This window comes from Lagopus muta, chromosome 13 (assembly GCF_023343835.1).
Source record: "Lagopus muta isolate bLagMut1 chromosome 13, bLagMut1 primary, whole genome shotgun sequence".
In the NCBI taxonomy this organism is placed as follows: Eukaryota; Metazoa; Chordata; class Aves; order Galliformes; family Phasianidae; genus Lagopus; species Lagopus muta.
In genome coordinates, this window is record NC_064445.1 from 1365202 (window position 1) to 1385119 (window position 19918).

A 19918-nucleotide genomic window follows, 5' to 3' on the forward strand; every position below is an offset into this window, starting at 1 on the left:
ATTCAGGAAGTTATTTGAGTCGCCTGGATAAAAGCCCGTGGCAGCTGGGCGTGCTGCAGAAGCGAGACAGAGCCCGCTGCATCAGCCACCAGCCCGAGGAATAACATTAGTTCCAGCCTCACAATGAGCTGTTTACTGGCCTTGGCTGCCTGTGGGAACGGCCAAGAAGAGCGGAGGAAAAGGACAGACAAACACAATGCGAGCGGGACGCGCTAGATGGGAGGCTGGGCTTTAAACTCGCCCTCAGGATTTCAACCCTATGGAACTGGAGAGGGCTGAAAGAGAAATAAAAGGGCACTGGCTGCTCCGCAGCACAAACAGGCCGAGACAAATCAGCCATCTGCTGCACTGCTGCTGCTTGGAGATCCCCGGTCCTGGCTGGAGGGCTGATAGTGAAGGTAAGAGATAAAGCACAGCCTTAGGCAGTGGTTCTGCTGAAAGGAAGCTCCGGGGAGAGCTGAACGACGAGAAAGCGGTGCTTTCCCTGCAGAAAGCAGCGCTTGTAGCTGTGTCCCCGTGTTTTTGAGAGCCTACAGGTTTTCCAGCCAGAACCTGGGGCTCTGAGAGCAATCTGCTGGGGAACCACATTCCGGAGGGCTCCGGGCAACCTCTTTGAGAAGTTTTCCCCGACCAAAAACAACAAGGCTTCCTAAATCCCTTTAGAAAGATTTTTTCCTTTCCGCCTGGGGCTGCCTCGCAGCTTCCCGCTGCTTTCCCCGCTCCCACCACCCCCTCTTCATCGGAAGCACCGAGGAGGTGAAGCCGCTCTCCGAGGCGCGTCCCCCCCGGCGCGGGGCCCTGCGGGCTGTGCCGGTCCCCCCCCCCCCTCTCCACCGCGCGATGCTCAGCGAGGGGCAGCCCGAGGGGGGCGCGGGGCGGGGCGGGCTGTGCCTGCTATACCGCGGCCCTGCCCAATGGAAAGCTTTTCCTATAGAGACCCCCAAGAGCTCCCGCTGCCCGCAGACCCCCGCGCAGACGTCGGGCCCGTTCTTCCCGAGACGCGATGGCCGCAGCCCCCAGCAGTTCTGTTTCCTCTCCGAACAAAGGGAGGCTGAGAGCTGCCGGGCGCTCCGGATTTTAATGATGAACGGCGAAGTTTTAGCAGCGAGAGCGCGCAGCCCTCCCGCGTGGGAATAGCTGGGCGCTGGCTGCAGCGCACGGAGGGGATCCATGGGGAACGGCAGCGAGGAACGGGTCCGAACCCGGTAAGTGCTCGGCACAAAGCCTTCCCCCATCCCCATCGCAGCACCGAGAAATGATTGGGGCCTTTTCTGAACTCTGCCAGCTCAGACAAAGCTGGGCACGAAGCTCGCAGGCGGCGCTGAGCGGTGCGTTTCAACGCGGAATAGCCGTGTTTTGTCGGACGGATCTTCCTCCGAGAGCCGTACTGTGATTTGAGTGGAAGGAATGAATGTTTCTGTCCGTTTCTGACCTGTTGGGGACGAGTGAAGGAGCTCCGTGTCCCAACTGCTGCTGGGGAAGCTGTCCTCAGTCACAGCGTAATTGCCATCGTGTCACTGCAGTTGACACGTTGAGGGCTTTTCCTTCCCCCCGGCGTTTGGTGCAGATTTGTGAATCTGCCATTCCGAGGGTTCTGCTTCAATGCTTGAAGTCAGGGTTGTATGAATGCTTGAATATGAGCTGAAGAAAGGGCTGTGTATAAAGGTGGCTTCCAGCTTGCAGTGATACACGTGCTGTGAGACCTGGTTCCTATAGGCTATATTAAAAAGTAGGAAATGAGTTGCATTTCTTATACTGCAAAAGTGCAGCGTTTTATTTCTCACTTTGGCTTCCATTTATGGCTCAAATTGACTCCTTTTAAACTCGGTGGCAAAATTCCACAGGAAAAAGAAATCGAGCACAGCTCTGAGCAGATAAAAATACCTCTGCCAGGAGTGAAATGAATGCTCAGTAGCATGCTTACAACAATCTAAAGATACAGCCGTTGGGAAGCAGTAGGACTTACAGTATAAAGAAGGGTTTGCAAGGATTGTTTTGTTGTTTGTTTTAAATGAGAGCCCTTAATCTGTCTTTAAGAGGGGACAATTGTGTGCTGCAGCACTGCTCTCCTGTCCGAGCAGGATGGTAAAACCCACGCGATGGGAAGTGCAAAGTTCACATGTTGGTGATAAGGATATTCCCCCCCCATAGCACTTTTTCATCTTCTTTCCCTTACTGAAAGCCAAAATAAAACTGGCAGGAAGCTAACCTTGCTATTTCAGGGGGTTCAAAGCCTATTCAATTCGAAAGACACTCCTGAAAACATGGGAGGGAGGAAGGGTGGGGGAAGCTGAGCTGCATTTCATTTTAATCCTTTGAGACTGAAAATGAGACTCCTGCCTGGCTGGGCTTAGGGCAGCTGATAGAAATCAGCCATTAGATTCTGGAGAGAGGAAGTTGCTCTCTACAGCTTGAAGCTTTCTTTAAGTTGTGGATCTGCTCTCTCCAGCTCCTGAAAGGAGGTTGTGTCGAAGTGGGATCAGCCTCTGCTCCCAGGTAACAGCTAGAGGACGAAAGGGAATGGCCTCAAGTTGCAATGTGGAGGGACAGGTTGGGTGTGAGGAAGAACTGCTTCTCAGAAAGAGTGGTGTTGCACTGGCACAGGCTGCCCAGGGAATGGTGGAGTTACTGGCCCTGGAAGCATTTAAAGAAAGGGAAGGTGTAGTACTTAGGGATGTAGTTTAGTGGGCAGTATTGGTGGTAAGGAGGCAGTTGGAATAGATGATCTTAGAGGTTTTATCCAACCTTAATAATTGTATGATTCTATGAACTGTACTTGGACACAGACAAACAGAACCAATGCCTGAATGCTGTTATCCACTCATTTGCACTGCAGAGTGTTGCAGTGAGACAGCAAATGGAAAGAACTGTGCCTTCCATTAACTGCAGCGAGGCCCTGCAGCCTGCAGCAGGGGAGGGTGCACTCCCTGCTGTAAGATGGTTCCCCTCCTTCTGCCTGTAGCCTCACGTGAGAGCAGGAATTAAGGCAGTTTCAGCCAAAGCTTCATCCAGCTCCCAGGGAAAGGGAGCAGCAAAGGAGGGTACAATCATAGACCATCTCGAGTGGGAAGGGAACCATAAAGACCATGGAGTCCAACCCCATGGCTTTGGGTAGGAAAGGTGTAAGATTTCCTGAGTCAATGGACTAGGTTCTCAGTGATCATGTTCACTGTATGCTGATATTTCTAATGCATCTGTACAGGCTGCAGCTAGCTTTGGCCTGAGCTGTATCATTGGACCTCCATTCACTGCTGTCTGAGTGCTGCTGGCCAGTTGTATGTGGATAACTGGTCTCAGTCTCATGGCCCAGGGTCACGAGCAAGACACCAGTGAGCCACCCCATCCACGGGGCTGGGGGTTGAGGACAGCTCTGGAGCTCACATCCAGCCCTCAGGAGGTCTTTCCAGGCCAAATGCACGCACAGACTCTGCTCCTTCCCACATTGCACCTCCTCCATAAATAAGGACCTGATTTAGTCTCAGGGAAGGGGAGCCCGTTGTACAAAAGGCAAATTCTCTCCTTGAAAAGAGGATCTCTGTATTCCCAAGAACAGACAGTGGCTCTGCAAGGTTTCCTCTAATGCGCCATCTTCTGAGCTTGGTCCCACAAGAGGTGGTAAAGATGCACGCAGCCTCAGAGCCAAATTAGCCTGAGTTGACCCTCACCGCAAGGAAAGTTTCGGAATCATCTGTAACAGTTTGGCTTGGTTTTGTAGAAAACGTGGTCTCTTGATCTTAGCAAGTGAAATTGAGAGGCACTGACTGGTCCCTAAGCCTTGAGCAACATAGCAGCACAGCAGATTGCTCTCTCTCTGTGCATCACACGCTTCCACATCACCTTATGCACCTACTAGCCAAATATGAAGCCCTTCTTTGTAGCTGGTATCACGTTTATTTCCACACACAGGTGCAGCATGTTGCTCCATTGCTCAGCACTGTGGCACGGCTGCACGCAGTGCTGCCTCACTCTGCACACCAAGGGGTGGCTCAGTGTGAGCTGCTGAGAAGGGCAGTCGGATGGATGGAGCAGATGAGGCTGCAGCCACCTGCACCCGCCGTCAGAATGGAGCCTCAAACCATCCTTCACACCCCAAATAATGCAATTAGAGAGAACAAAGCCCTGTTTGATGTACCCCATCCAGTACATGAATGCGGGGCACAAATCCTCACACTAGAGCCATGCACAGGTTGCCTCCTGCCCTGCTAATTCCCACGGATGCAGACCTGCAAGGAAATCAGCTGCTCTTGCACTCAGGTTGAGCTTGCAAAAGCTGAAACAGGCATCTGTGCTGCAGTGCTGGCAGCTGGATGAGCCACGTTGATGCTAATGCACGCAAAGGAAAAAAAAAGAGCCCATGTTTTTTGGATAAACAGAGGTGAACGTTCAACAGTGCTTTGAGCAAAGGGAGTGCGGAGGAAGCAGTGCAGAGCAAGACAGTGGGCATGGCACGGGGTGAAAGGAGGGCTTCATGCTGCAGGGCCAGGGAGGGCAGCTGGGAGCACTGCAAGTGGTGTCCAAAGGCAAAGAAAGGAAGCTGTGGGGCTGGGTGCTGACTGGAAGGCATTCTGGAAGCGTAAGCAACTAAACCGAGTCCCGTTGTTGGATTCAGGGAAACAGGACTCTTCTTTTTTTTCCCTTAACCACGCTTTGTAAATAAACAGGGCTGCATCAAAGGCACAGCCACCTCCAGCACCACCTTCTGCTTCTGAGTGAAAACAACCTGTGAATCTCCAAGCATTGACCCAGAGGGCAACACAGCTTCTCATCAAGGTTTTCCTCATATCTAAGCCTCTTTACCACGCTCTCCACTGCACCTAGCAATTCTATTAAAGCATGAGCCTCTTGCTAAGGGGAGATCAAGAGTCCAAAGAGCAGCATTCCTACAGTCCTCCATCATCAGCCTAAGGTTTCCTTGCGAGCAAAACTGTTCCTCTTACAAGAGTAAAATAACACAGACTTTGCTGAGAAGCGTGGGGTGAATCCCACCATTTCTGGGCTGTGGGCCAGGCCCTCGGAAGGCCACGGCACTGCAAGGGTTAAACGGGTGATGTAAATGAAGACAGACATTCTCAGTGAAAACAAAAAGAGAGTCATGCCCCGAGGATCAGCGTCTGGATACGGGGTAAGGCAGTTCACCGTGCTCTGCAGAAGGAAACATTTTAATTAGCTCAACACAAAACAGATACAGCACAGAGAAGTGACCACGAGCAGGAAATGCTTTGTAGGTCTCAAAGGACAGTGAGGAGACAACGGCGGTGCTGAGCAATTAAAAGAAGAGAAAAAAAGAGGGAAAAAGGAGAGTGCCGTGAGGATGAGGTCCAATAGGCTCCAGTTTCCACCTCCCAGCTCCATCTCTGGGAGGAGTAAAACTGGGGTCCTCCTGGGGAATGGGGAGGGCTGGGGCTGCCCGCTGGTGGGAGGAGGGAGCCACAGAAGTGGGAAACACCATGCTGGCACTGCAGAGCTCTGCCTGTCTTCTGCTGAAGAGGAGTGGGAAAGCGGATGGAGAAAGCCAATGGACTGAAAGGATCCCAGTGTGGGAGGTGTCACTGAGCCAACAGGAGTGCTGGGAAATGGGGGTAACGCTGCCATTGAAGACCCTGGCACTGTGAGTGTCAGAGCCATGAATAAGAGCCTTGCTGCCCACCTTCTGTGCTAATCATCAAACATCATCCTCTTTTCACCCAGCACAACTGAGGCATTTGCTCTGACAGATTAACCCAGGAAAGAATGGCCCTTGGAAGCTACAGAAGCCTACCGACCTGTAGTTCACACTTCAATCTAATTCTTTCCTACCGTTGCCAGACACAACAAAAGAAACGAAAGCATTTCTGCCTTCCTCACTTCATGCAGGCAGCAGCGCGGTGCTTACAGACAGCTGCTGCCTCCCATTGCCAAACCCAACCTTCCTCCTGCTCCCACCTTAGCACGGGGTACATCAGACTACCGGAGGTGCTGGGGAGGATGGAGAGTTCAAAGCAGCCCTGCAGGCTGCTCAGCTCAGAAACCAGACCTGAACGTGGTGCCCCATCACCGAGCAGATGGTGCTGCAGTGGGGCCTGCCAATGGCACCTGTCACATCACAGCATGCCATGAGCCCACACCGAGGGGAACAGGGGGATGGAGCTTCACAAAGACAGCAAATAGATTCCCCAGAAACTCCTTCCAGTTAACGCTCACAGAGTTCTCCTCACGTGCACAGCTAACCAGCAAAGCTTCTGCTGAAAGGAGACAGGACTGGGAAGCCAGGATCCTGCTGTGGTTGCAGATATTGCAGGCAGCAGAGCAGTTGGAGCTCAGCGCGAGACAGCACTGCTGCGTTTCACTGCTGCTTCACTTGCTTTGAATTCACTTGTTGTAGTTTTCAAATTAATATTTGTATGCCTTCAGAGCTAACCATTTTGGTGGCATGATTGCCCAGTAGTGTTGCTATAGAATTATCACAAGTGATGGCCTCTGCAGCTAGAAAACGGCTGTTTCTATCCATATATTTCACACTTAACACAGTTGTGGTGTATCTCACCCCCATACAGTACCTATAAATGGACTGGAATAAGTCCTATGGCCTTATGGCTGGGTGGACATTAGGACTGGATGGTGTTGGAGGTCACCAACCTCAGTAATTACACAGACTTAACCAAACCATCCCATACAGTGACTGTACCACCCAGATAAAGGGGATATAAATTCTCTGATGAATGTGGTTCTTTTCAAGGGAAGGCATAAAGCATGTGTGGAACACTTATTTCCAATGAGAGGCTGAGCTGGTATCAAAACACAGCAAGTGCTGCCACGATCTAGAGGGATTTCTAGACAAAACAAAAAGGTCCTTCAGGTTTGAAACGTTTCCACTTACGGTGACAAAACGGCTCTGCAGTGCTCAGCTATGGATATGAGAGCACACGGGGTGCCCAACATCTTCCACAGATCAGTGTTGCCTCTGGTATCTCCTATTAAAACCACAGAGGAGAAAACATGGAGATCCAAAAAGTCAGTCCCAAATTTCACACTGCCGTTTTGCTGACCTCCATTTGACAGAAGCACGCAGAATGAGACGAGTGCGAAAGGAGAAGGAATGGCCTTAATGGAACTATAAGTAGGGTTTTACAAAGTTTACCTGAAGGTATTTGCTGTACAAAACAACAAACAAACCTAAAAGAACGAAAGCAGTGGTTGCTCAGAATCCTGCTGATGCTTTGAAGACTTCTTGGTGTGCAAGGAGGCAGAAACAAAAGAACCCCAAACAGGATAGGATAGCTGTGTGCCAAGGGAAGGAAGGCATAGGTCTCCTTTGTTTTTAGTATGCAAAAGGCAGGGATTCTGCAGCAGAAGGCAGATGTGAGCAAACCCTGAACCCCACTTTGTATGAGAATAAGGGGGTTATGCGACGGACAGCTGCTCTGGGTTTGCTGTATCATCCCCTCTACAAGAGGAAATATTGATAACATCCCCACATGAGCCAGGCTGTGCATTCCGTGATGGTGCCACTCCTGACAGCTTGACACAACCCTTCCCTCACCCACAGAGCCCATTTTAGGCACAGCAATTAAAGCTTTGAGCTGACTGAACGACGCATTGGAAGAGCCTTCATACTCAACTCAGCCTTTAACACCACCAGTTCTCCCAGCAAAGCAGCAGTAGTGAATGTGATGCACATGAAGAGCATCCTGTTGCTTTAATCCTTGGTGAAAAGGAAGCAGAGCGTCTTACATCCAGAAAACCAAACCTGTGGAGCAAAAAATGCAGAATTTAAAGCACATGGCTCAGTCTGAAAGCAGCTTGTCAGCTTGTTTAAACCCTGCAGGGATAGGTAGGTAAACAACACACGCTTATATTTCCAAGACCATAACCTGGCTGGACAATTGCTGGCAGGCAGTTCTTATACAGCAGAGAAGCTGTATTTGTCCCTGTGGTCGTCTGATGCAGAGCAAGGAAAAATAACCAGCTGATGGAGCTCCTTTTCTCCTGTGCTCTAAGCATCTGGGTCAGGCTGCTGGCAGGGACCACATACGCCAGCAGTGAAGGTAAGGATTTCAAAGCTGTCTTTTAAACCTGCTGCACCCAGCTGTGCTTTGAGGAGCAGCCAAAATCCCGCAGTGTGTGCACAGAATGCAAAGCAGAGCTTCCACCCAACCCCAGCACAGCCCTGTGCAGGCACCCAGCGAGCCTCAAACCTCTCTCAGACCTGGAGCCCAGCACACCTGGGTTTTGCACACAGCAGGAGAAGAGGTGCCATAGAGGTTACACTTCAGCAAACTTGCTCTTGATGGAGATAACACACTGCCTCTTTCATTACTGGACGAGTTATTTAATGTGTTAAGCTGAGGTTGGAACTAAGAGGCACAAGTATTCCTGTTGGAGCTAATGTTTGCTCTTGAATACAGCTAAGTTCTTGCCAAGAAGCATTTCAACTGCTAGGTGAGACTCTGCTTGTTTAGATTACCATGCATTTAAAAAAAAATAAAATAAAAAAAGTGCACTGTTGAAATGTTACTGCCCTTCTCATAGCAATTTTAAGTGTTTGTTTTCTTAAGTCATTTCACAATGATGTTCATTTAGCCATAAGTTAGGAGGAAAAAGGCTGAGATGAGTGCAGAAGCCCATAGGGCCTCAGATCACGCTGCTCCCCTGCACAGCCCACTCCTGCTGTCAGTCCACGCATGCATGAAGGAAAGCCTCACTGTGGGCTTTTATCTCGTTTCATCTCATTTCTCATTGTCACACAGTCAGCTGCGATCAGATAAAGGCACATCTACCCCTGATTTGAGTATCTGCTAAGGCAGGATATTGTTATCATTGCAAATGCATAACACAAAATCCACACGAAAGGAGGGAAGGTTTGCTGAATTTGAGGTGTGTACCAATGCCATCTATGGAAACAACAGCTCAGGGAGCTCGAGGTATGCAGAGCAAACGCAGCAGGACAGCAGCACAGCACAGAGCAGCAGGCAAGAAACCTCCCATGCAATGGTCCTAAGTCATTTTATGGGACACCAAAAAGCTTGAAGCTGCCCAAAGCCATCTGATGAGTGAAATCAAGGGATCCTCCCTTCCTGGCTTCACACCCCACTTGTCTCTGGGCAGGATGCTGCTCATAGCACACAGCGAGCCCCGAGCTGCCAGGCTGTGAGCACAGCCAGTCCGTGCTGCATCCCTCCACAGCTGGCAGTTCAGCAGCTGGCTCACTGACAGCACGCAGGAACTATTGTTAGCGTGAGTTTGGTAGGAGAAACATATGGAAAACATTTGATTTTGATCTGTTTGCATCTTCAATGGTCTCAATTCCATGCTTTCTCCCTCCGTTTGTTTGTTTACACCGTTGCCATTCCAACCTTTAACACCAGCCTGCTCAGTTATGTGTTTGCTGTTGTAACACGTTATCAATCACTTTCTGGAACAGGTCCTACAGTTCACAATGGTTTCATCTCCAAGTTACTCAATAGCTGCAGTTACTAAGACGTTTCCTAGATTACAAATTACAAAAGGGTGACAAACTGTTTTGGATTCAGTTTGCTGTGTTTAACAAGTCAAAGGTCCCCACCCTGGTTACCCAGCTTCACACCACCAAGGCATGCCCCCATCCCAGCCCACAAGCCCTTCTCATGCTGGTTAATGAGATTTCCCCATTGCTTCTGCTCACAGGCCTCCAACACTTGGCATTGTCCCAGGAGGATAACACCAAGATGGTTCAGAAAGCTCTTACTTCCAACAAATAACATGCTGATTTCAACTGCACACTTCCCCAGAGCGGACTGAATTGGGATAGAGTCCTACAGGAGTGCAGCTCATGGGATTTCCCAGATTTCAAGTTCAGAAAGGTGACAAGGAAGAGAAACAAAATGAAGTTGTCAGTGCAGCTTAGAGAGGAGTCCTTTTTGCAAAGCATTTTGTGCTTTAAAACAAAATCCTTTTAGTAAATAATGTCACTTTTGCAGAAAAATTGCAGAATGGAAACCCCAACATTTTCCCAAGGAGCAAGCATCGCCTCGCCTTGGAAAGTGCTCTGTGCAAAATGTTTCTGAAGTACAACATTTCAGTTCTGCACTTCGAAATACCTGCACAAAACGCTCCTACTTTCAGGTAGAAAAAAGGCAAAAGAGCACTTTGTCAGTCCAGGTTCTTAATGTTTGTTCATTTAAAGAAGTTGCAAAACCATAGAAGCTTCATTCCTGCACAGTTCGGAGTAAGCACTGACATTCTCAGCTCCTTTCTGCTCTTGTCACATGCTTAGATGAGCAGTGGCCTGGGTGTAGAATCAAACAGCAGCCTGAATATTGCAGCCCATGATGTCTCTCCAAACAGAGTGGGTCAAATCCATCTCAGATTTTAAGGAAAAGCCTTTCCAGGTGGAACATTGGAATTGGCTGTCACTCTCCTTCCAAGAGGAAGGCAGGGGAGCAAAGCAAAACCAAGTGCAGAAACTGCTGTGTCCAGCTTTGATAAGTTCCAGTAATAGTGGAATTCATAACAATTTATAAAGATTGGCTGTAAACTGATCACTGGTCCTGTGTGAACGATTGGAAAGGAAAGCGCAAATACTCTCTAGCACAGACATGCAGGGTGACAATAGATGGCAAAACTGATGGCTTTTATTTCTCTCCCCTTTTAGGATGAAAGGATGCACAATGAGGACATGGTAGCAAGGATTCAAGCAACCTTCCTGGAATGCGTTTCATCAGGAAGAAAAGAGGTGACTGCCTTATTTTATGGATGGCACTGAAGTAGACTTTGACACTCTTCGGAAGCACACCACAGACTTGGCATGGGAAACCACAGCAACAACCATACCTGTTTGACAGATGATTCCTTTAAGTACAACTTGTATGGAGCCGTGTACAGCGTGGTCTTCATCCTCGGTCTGATCACTAACTGCGCTTCCCTCTTTGTTTTCTGCTGCCGGATGAAGATGCGGAGCGAAACGGCCATCTTCATGACAAACCTGGCGGTTTCAGATCTGCTGTTTGTGTTCACTTTGCCTTTTAAAATCTTTTATAACTTCAACAGGCATTGGCCTTTTGGAGATAGCCTGTGCAAGATATCTGGGACGGCGTTTCTCACCAACATCTATGGGAGCATGCTGTTCCTCACCTGCATCAGCGTTGACCGCTTCCTTGCAATCGTCTATCCGTTCCGATCCCGTACCATTAGGACCAGAAGAAATTCAGCCATAGTCTGTGCTGGTGTTTGGATACTGGTCCTCAGCGGTGGAATCTCAGCCTCGTTGTTCTCCACAACCAATGTTTCCAACACCAGCACCACCTGTTTCGAAGGCTTTTCCAAACGTATCTGGAAAACCTATTTGTCTAAGATCACTATATTTATTGAGGTGGTGGGGTTCATCATTCCTTTGCTACTCAACCTCACGTGCTCTTCCTTAGTTCTCAGGACTCTCCGGAAACCTGCCACCTTGTCTCAGATCGGGACAAACAAAGAGAAAGTATTGAAGATGATCATTGTGCACGTGGCCATTTTTGTCGTGTGCTTCGTGCCTTATAACTCCATACTCTTCCTGTACGCTCTCGTGCGGTCCCAGGCGATAGCAAACTGCTCCTTGGAGAGGTTTGCACGGACCATGTACCCAATCACATTGTGCATTGCAACCATGAACTGCTGCTTTGACCCGTTCATCTATTACTTCACATCAGAATCCTTCCAGAAGTCTTTCAACATAAAGACCCAGATAAAAATGGACTCCCTTTTCAAGACTGAGACCCCTCTAACAAAGACTGCTCTACCAGCACAGCAGGATGAAATAAGTGACCAGGCCATTACAAATGGGGGAGATCCAACCTCTGAATCTCACTTCTAGTGCCACGTTGACACACGCCTTATCCCCCATTACCATTTGATTAACGCCAGGCATGAAACAGTTCTTTGAGAGCACATGGGTTCTCACACACTGCTAGTGAATAAAAGTCACTGGGGAATAACTGCACAGGTAGGTAAGTTCCTGTGGTGGGACGGTCCCACCGAATGCGATAGCTGAACACAAAATAGAAAAGTCCTGATGGCACTCGTTAGAATGGCTGAGTGACAACATATGCACCAGCAAAGGAGGGAACAGAACAGATTCCTTAATCAGAACATGCAGAACATGCCAACATTTGGCATTTCTTCTCCCCAGTGGTTGACATGGGACCAGTTGGGAAATACCAAGTTTAATTTTTCTTAGAGATATCTGCCAGTATTTCACGCCTTCTGGAAACGCATCATCGTATGTTAACTCAGTAACTTCACACAATATGTATGTTTGCTTAAAAAGGTATAATAAAGGCTTTGGGCTTTTCCTTATTTCACTGCAAGAGTATATGCATCCCAGCTTTACTAGATACAGCCACGTTAAGTTTACTGTGTGGAAAGGTTTGGAGCGTACGTAATTCTTTTGAAAGTAGGTAGATCAGTTGCTTGGTGATATGAAAAAAAGCTAAAAGGTAATTAATGATGCGGTTTCAAAGTAAGTTTCATTCTGTAAGACTAAGCTGTCTCTTAATTTATTTGTAACTCTCCCTAGAGATGTCACTTAGGAGCACATTACTGCTCTGTTACCTGGGCTTTTGTGTCCCAGGAGATTATGAGACTGTTTCTGGTAAGTCAGCTGAAGGAAAGGGCCTGGAACCCCACAGCTCTCACCAGCCCAAACCTCTCCAATGTGAGAGGCTCCTCCACACTGTGAGGCTGAAGAACCCTGGAGTGCCGCCCTTGTGAAAGAGCATTTGGATACAGACAATTGGTGTCAGAGCATCCAATTAACAGAGGACATCCAATTAACAGAAGATCTTGTCGGTAATTGCCTGCTGGATTTTTGCTGTACACTCAACTAATTAAACTAAAAGATCTCAAAGTAACTCCAGAAGAAGTTCAACGAGTTGGCCACACTCTTCTCCTCATTACCACAATGTTTCCTTGTTTTGCAATTAATTTATTACATATCCTGCATTTCCTTTTATAGAAATAGATTATATAAATATATGTGGAAAATTAACTACCTGTACACGTTGTTGTTTTACGAGATAATTCATTTCTCCAGCTGCTGTTTCAAGCTATCCTGAGCTAAATAGGCCAATTCATACCACCTAAACATTAAGAATGAAGTTATTACCTCTTAGATCTGTAAAACCTACATTTTCCACAGTGTAGCATCAAGCTACTTGTCAGGATACAACAGAAAAGAAAAAAAAAAGGCAAAATAATAAATGAATGGGTGTTTTCTATGTAGCCATTTATCTTCACTCTGATCAAAGCTGATGAGATACTGAGCTACAGCAGCATTACGACAGCTTACAAGCAATCCATTTTCTGGCACACTAGAAGAAAAATGTTTTGCTTTGACAGGAATGTTAATTTAGCAATGCATTGACTTCAAATGAAAAATACCCCATTGTCCACCAAGGCCAAGGTGGGCCCTAGAGGTCACTGCTCCAGCACTCGCAGGGCTGTCACTTACCTACTGCTCCTTACAGGAGGGCAAGACCCCAATGTCTGACTTGAACATTAGCTTTGTTCTCACCTTCCTCCTCCTGCAGATCAGTGTTCCTCTCTAACCCCACAAACACGCCCCTGTAATTCAGCACATCTTGTGCCAAGAGAGCTGCCACGCTCCTTTCTCTCCATCCCATCCCATGCAGTCCACACTGTTCATTTAAAACGCTTTAAGAATTGCATTTCCTTTGGCTGAGGAACCCGTTTCAGCACTTTCCATGACATGTAGCTATTTCAGAGGAGTTGCTACCATAATTTGTGTCCGAAATGCCAAGCGAGACAAGAGGCTGCAATGGAGAAACAGTTGTCCATGCCCAGCTCACAGCGCTGCCGGGGGAAGGAAGGGGCTGAGGTGGGTGACAGCTGGGACACATCCCAGCACACTGCCCTGCCATTAACCACCAGTTGGAAGTGGAGCTCAGTAGAGCTCTCAGTAGAGTTGAGAGGAGTGCTCAATTCATAGGGACAGAAGAGAAAGAGTACAAGCAGAAAGAACCACTAAAAAGCTGAAGGTGCGGTACTGAAAGTGCATTTCACTCTGTTGATGGGTAAAATACGTGGCACATAAACAAATGCTTGTCTCCAGTGCAAAAGAAACCACCTTTTCTTCTTTTTTACACAGACTGAAGCTGGGTTCCATGCTAACTTGATCTCAGTGGGCACCCTTCATTCATCAGCTTGCAAACCTTCACAGCTTGCAAGGAAGATGCAGAAAGCTGGGATTCTCACACTGCTCAGGGGCTGGGGGCTTTGTGGGCAGGACCTGCTCTCACCCATCACTCCAGGCCAAACAGGGGCAGAACAGGACTGACAGCAAACATCACTTGTGGGAATCCTGGAGCAGCTTCTGCTCCTCTGCCTTCCTGCAGCAAAATCCAGGGGAAAAAACATCCAGCCCAGAAACCACTGTCTCGCCTTCTTAAGGAAACATTAAAAGAGAGGGGGGAAGAACTGTGTGTGACTGGACAACCTCCAGGCTGCGCATACATAGCTTAACTGTAACCCGAGCATAATGGGTGTCTTTTTCTAAGGGAAACCAGTGCCAATGCTTACAAATCCCTGTTTGCAGTTTTATGGGGCGAGAGCTGCGGTCAATATTCTCACATAAAACGTAACACTGTCATCATGTGCCAAAATGCTAACTGAAAAGATTCATTATTTTGTAATTTAATGCCTTATAAATTATATGGAGATCAGATGTTGACTGACACTCACATCTGGTAGGACAGTTCTTGACTAATTTTTTTCTAGATCAGGAATACCGAGCAAACGCTCTGTGTTTTATGTATAAATAACCAATTAGGCATTCAGAGAGAAAAAAATCACTTCTCAGAGGCTGGTAAAGCCAGGCTGGAAGGAATGATGGTGGTAAATGAAAAGTGGATTCACAGTTTTTCTGGCTAACATGAGGTGTTCTTTCTGCTGCCTAACAAAAGGCTGCTGTCAGCAAGCAGCACGCACCAGAAGTGCGAGTTCCAAAGCAAAACTCAAATTAATGAGAAATTAGTGCCTTATCTAGCTGGAGTGGGGAGACAGGATGCAGCAGCCCTCTCAGATGCTGAACATACAGCATTAGCCAAGGGTTCCACCGCTGCCTGCCAGCGCAGTTTTCCTGTCCCTCCACCTTCCTCATGTGATTTGTTTGCTGCAAGCTCACCAGATTGCTCTGCTCTGTTGGGAAGCTGAAGCCCCGAAAAGCAATTTCTGCCCAAACTCATCTCTTCATATGTACATCTATGCACCACGATGTGCTGGTTTGAGTTTTCATGGTGGTTGTCATGGCATAAGGAAGAAGGGCTTTGTATGACAGCCACCACTGGTCTCTTCCCATAGTAGGGCTTCCTGGTAACACAACAGGCTCTGCATCAGATAAAAGGTGCCCAGCGTTCGTGTGACAGCATAAATCCTTTCAGCTTTGTAGTGTGAATTACTCAGGCTCCAATCTATGAAATGCAAAGGCAAGAATGCAGCACAAGTCACACAGAGGTTGTGCACTGGCTGCTTGTGCAAGCGAGAAGGATGAGAAGTCTCTGCTCCTCAGCGAACAAAGCTGTTCCTCCTCGGTGCCCATCACAGCCCTGCTGTGTGGGTTCTGCCTCTGGGTCCTTCCACAAACACCCCCAGGGCTTTATGAAGCTGTCCCCATGATGCTGCAGGGGCACATTGGGCCTCACCGCTCTGCACGCACCGCTCACACCTCCCCTCTGACCAACTGCAGGTAAAGGAGCGAGGGACCTTTCACCCCGGTGGCACTGCACTACAACTCTGGCAACCTCCTTGAAGACTGCTGTCCCTACTCAACCCCCAGTGCCGCTCCGTGTCTCTCAGCAGGAGAATTTGCTGTAAAACAGGCAGGAAATGACCATCTTGGAAACACTGTCTCAGAACAGGGAACAGCAACAAACAACACTGCTGTGAAAGAGCACTTACACAGAGCTCTGTTTGGAGAGAAAAACACTCGGGAGGAGCAGGGTGCTGGAGAGGAGTGTTTCCACAACACGCCACAGAGATGCTCAAACCATCGGCGCTGCAGACTGCAAAGCCCAAGCAAACAGGGTGAGCCGTGGGGAGCTGCACAGAGGCAGCCATCCTGCTGGCACAGTGCTGTCGTCCCCCCCCAGCATACAGTGACCCCAAGACTTCCCTGCAGCTGCAAACTGTCCTTGGGGTGTGATTTAAGGGCAGCAAACACAACAGCCCTTGTTGCTGTAAGCAGATTATGCTGCTCAGCATTAAGGGGCACAGCTATTCTGTGCAAGATTACAAGTCCCAACCCTGTTTCTCCCCATCTAACGCTGATGTTGGCCTTGAGTGCTGACCTCAGGCTCACCTGTGAGCCCCATCTGGGTGCAAGTGGTACGCTGGGTCTCTGGCTCAGCTCCAAATACCACAAGGTGTTGCACTGCAGAGGTGTCACGTTTGGAAAGTTAACCTTATGACAGACTCAACAATGCACGCAAACCAGAGCCTCACAAGTGAGAAAGATCTGTGCAGAACATTTACTTCTCACAACAGCAACCAAGTTATTGCCTCCAGATACCGATCTCTGCCGCTGGAATCTTCTTGCTTGCTCTGCAAACATTCGTATGTGTCAGTAAGGGCTGCTCCTGCCCCTCACGGTGCTTTTGCTGGGGGTGCCACGTGCAGTGAGCTTGCACCGACAGAAGCAAAGCTGCCATGCAGAGCCAATGCAGCCCCAAGCAGAGCCTCGTGCTGGGCAGGCTGCTGCACCCTGCAGGTCAGCAGAAAGGGAGACAGACAGCAGGCAACTCGCCTTAAGCTCATCATTAAACGCAGTGATTTTGCTCTCATTTCACAACAAGGAAAAGGATCGCACAATTCCTGTTTTTCTGCAGAAAATGCTGTTTCTTTTAAAAATAACAACACTGCTGGCTGCCCTCAACTCTTACATTGCACCTCTCCCATGCAAAAGCAGGCTCTCAAACACTGGGACAAGGAGGGAGTGAGGCAGTGTGTCCTTAGGGTCACTGTGTGCAGGTTATCCCAAATATTTCACTATCAGGTACCTAAGAAAGCCCTGTGCTGACTCCTCTCTGCTTGCTGGATTTAACCAAGGTAAATATTGTACAGAAATGAACAACAATGCATGTTCTGCACTGCTTGCTCTTGTATAAACGTGTGCGTATAGCAAAGCAGGAAAGTCTTATCTGGAAAAACAGTACATGCAAGTGTGCTCATTTATTCCCAGCTTCTATAAATACACATCAGCTGGCATAATGCTTAAACTGAAGGTTTTCTGCAGACCTCCTGGGAAAGTGACTACATCCAGCACACGTGGAGAATTCCCTAAAACCACACCATGGGAAGATGCTTTTTCTAGTGGTTGTACACCCACAGCTTCTGAGATACTGCATCCCCCCCAGCAAACAACTGCCTTCCTCACTGCAGAGCCCAACTCGTGCTCTGTTATTTCACTTTGCTATCTCAACTTGTTTGGTTTTGCACTTCAGCTCTTGTACCATCGAAGCACCTTCTGCTGATACAGCAGCGTGCCCATGGGAAAGAAATAAGCAGTGCTGTTAAAAGCATCCTTTAAAGTTATCGGTGGGCCTGCAGCTAGGAGGGACAGTTATCACCTTATCCTTGTCAGCCACAGCAGGACAGCTCGAGTACAGTTACAAGGCCAAAGAAAAAAGGGATGTGGATAAGCAGTGTCAGGATGCATTTACAATTGCCTGAGTTCAGGAGGAGTCCTTGTATGTGTGAGACTGCCACGGCCATGAGCCAGACCTGGATGCAGAAGTCACAGATCCGGGCATTTTGTCTGTGTAAGGCTTTTCAATCATATGTGGATTTACCCAGCATCAGAGCCTCAGATTTGGTGTGCTCCAACCCTTTAGCGACAGGCTGAAGGACATGGTGCTGCACTGAAACTCACCATGAGCAAATTCCCTTCAGGGTAAAACAAACAAAACAGAAAACTCATTTAGTTACCCAAATAGAGCCCCATAAGAGACACTTCAGTTCCCAATTCACCAACACTTAAACCAAGATAACCCTGTGATAAGCAGGAGTGTTGTGCTGCAAGCTGACTACATCAGCTTCTTATTGTACCAGGTATAATTCAACTAACAGCAATAGTCTGCAGGGTGATGCATCCCTACACAGCTCCACTGCTGCTCTGCAAAGCACAGACCACCCCACACTGCTTCAGAGCACAAAGACGTGCCCAGAAGTTTGCTCATCTCTAGGGGATGTGGCCAGAGAGCTGCTCTCCATACATGTCAGCTGGGATCTGATTTCATACGAGGTCTTAAAGGATTGTGAAGGCAGAAAGGTGAGAAGCAATCACAGGAAAACATTCAAGGTCATTAGTGTATATGCACTTGTGCATCTCATAATTAATTCAGTGATTTCTAGGAGTTGCTTACACTACAGAGGAGGGTTAGGATTTGGGAGGAGCGGGGCTGGAGGAGCGTAGAGAGGTTGTGCTCTGAAATCAGGACTGCATCTCCCCAAGCAGCACGCAGATCTGAGCCTTCCTCAGGATTTACATCCACTTGCCAAGTGTGGGGTGGGGGGCAGCCAGCCCCACCTGAGCTCAGAGCAGCACTGTGCTCCAACCCCCATAAATCCCAGCTCTCAGCAGGGGCTGCTGGCCCAGGCTCAGCACTGAGCTAACACGGCCCCTTGTTTCCTCCTGTCCTTGGCTCACACCTGTGCAGCCCTGAGAGCCAACAGCACAGCCCAGGTCCACCCACAAAGCACCAGAACTCCACACATCAGGTGCTTTGCAAACAGTTCTGCAATCCAAGGGGGTTTTTTGGTTTTCTTTGATTGCAAACAGGGGTTTTTAACCAGAGCGAGCTGGAAAGGAGTTTTCCAAACAAGATGCAATCATGCATCTTGGGCTGCGGGAGGGAAGAAAAATCACTGCCTGTTGCCAAAGCCATTGCAGTGAATCACAGCCCTGCAGGACCAGAGCCATCCGACAACAATAGCGATCCGGCAGTTTGCATCTGTGAGTTAAACAAGCTCACGAGCCCTAAAAATAAACCTGCTAAGCTGCTGAAGTCGTATTTTCCTACCAAATTTCCTGCTGAGCTGTTCCAACCATCATTCGACCGCATACTGCCTCATTGATAGACCTTCGTGGTTTATTGCAGGCAAGGAGATTTAATTAGCAAGCGAGGAAGCAAGGAATTCCTGTTGGTGTTTTTGTGAGGGGGGAGCTGGAGGGAAGAACAAATGAGACAAATTATGAACGATGTGAGTGTTTTCCTGGCATCAGAGCCACCTCGGGATAAATGTGATCCTATGAAACACACCTCCTTCCTCTGTGGGTCTCCTTTCCTTCCCTTCATACAGCATGGTTTAAATAAAGAAACATCTGCAGAAACTCTGCAGCAGATGAGCCTTAATCAGGTGAAGATAAACACACGTGTAGGGTGCAAGGAGAGACGTAGGATAGCAAGGGCTTTGTGAGCAGGGGGTCCCAGGCTGCAGAATGGAAGAGGTTTCACAGAGCTAGCTAAATGCCTGTTCCCAATAGGGGAAACATGCTGCAGCACAGGGAGTGCTATGGGAAAGTATGCACTGAATATCAGAGCACAAAAAGGAATATACAGACACCCGAGAAAAAAGGAAATGCCACGAGACAATCTAGGCAGCAGATGTATGGGATGAGTGGCTGATAATGCAAAGATATTTGTGGTGTGAGCAGTTTACAGCAAGAGCCAGAATTACCCTTTGGTTCCACAGAATGACTTTTTTTATGCGTGGGAGAAGACAACGACTCTGAAGCAGACTCTGTCTGTGTCTTCCTGTCTGTGCTTAGGGAGAATCCGAGGCAAGAGAGGCTCAGCCCCAACCAGGGGTTTGTTTGGGAAATGAGCGATCAGGGCCCCCTTCCCAGGTGCTCTCTGGATGCCTCCCTGACCAGGAGAACTCAACCTCTGCTAATGCCAACAGAAGACCC

The 19918-nt window shown here is 48.5% G+C and overlaps 1 protein-coding gene and 1 long non-coding RNA gene across 3 annotated transcripts in view; one reads left to right on the forward strand and one right to left on the reverse strand.

Annotated features, from left to right (window-relative positions):
- LPAR4 (lysophosphatidic acid receptor 4) lies at positions 1 to 13211 on the forward strand. 2 transcript variants are annotated; one of them, XM_048959342.1, is made up of 2 exons: positions 1 to 398; positions 10610 to 13211. In XM_048959342.1, exon 2 carries the CDS (start codon positions 10763 to 10765, stop codon positions 11807 to 11809), a length of 1047 nt encoding a protein of 348 aa, XP_048815299.1. In that variant the 5' UTR covers positions 1 to 398; positions 10610 to 10762; the 3' UTR covers positions 11810 to 13211. The 2 variants fall into 2 exon arrangements, with proteins under 2 accessions (XP_048815299.1, XP_048815300.1); XM_048959343.1 differs by lacking the exon at positions 1 to 398 and adding an exon at positions 905 to 1205.
- LOC125699635 (uncharacterized) overlaps positions 3916 to 19918 on the reverse strand; it is a 24299-nt gene continuing 8296 nt past the window's right edge. Inside the window, exon 4 of the long non-coding RNA XR_007379635.1 lies at positions 3916 to 7726. This is a non-coding gene — a long non-coding RNA (uncharacterized LOC125699635). The remainder of the gene's footprint in view (positions 7727 to 19918) is intronic.

Excerpts from the sequence above, each read along its gene's own strand:
- LPAR4 (XM_048959342.1), top strand. The coding sequence starts at position 10,763 with ATGGGAAACCACAGCAACAACCATACCTGTTTGACAGATGATTCCTTT.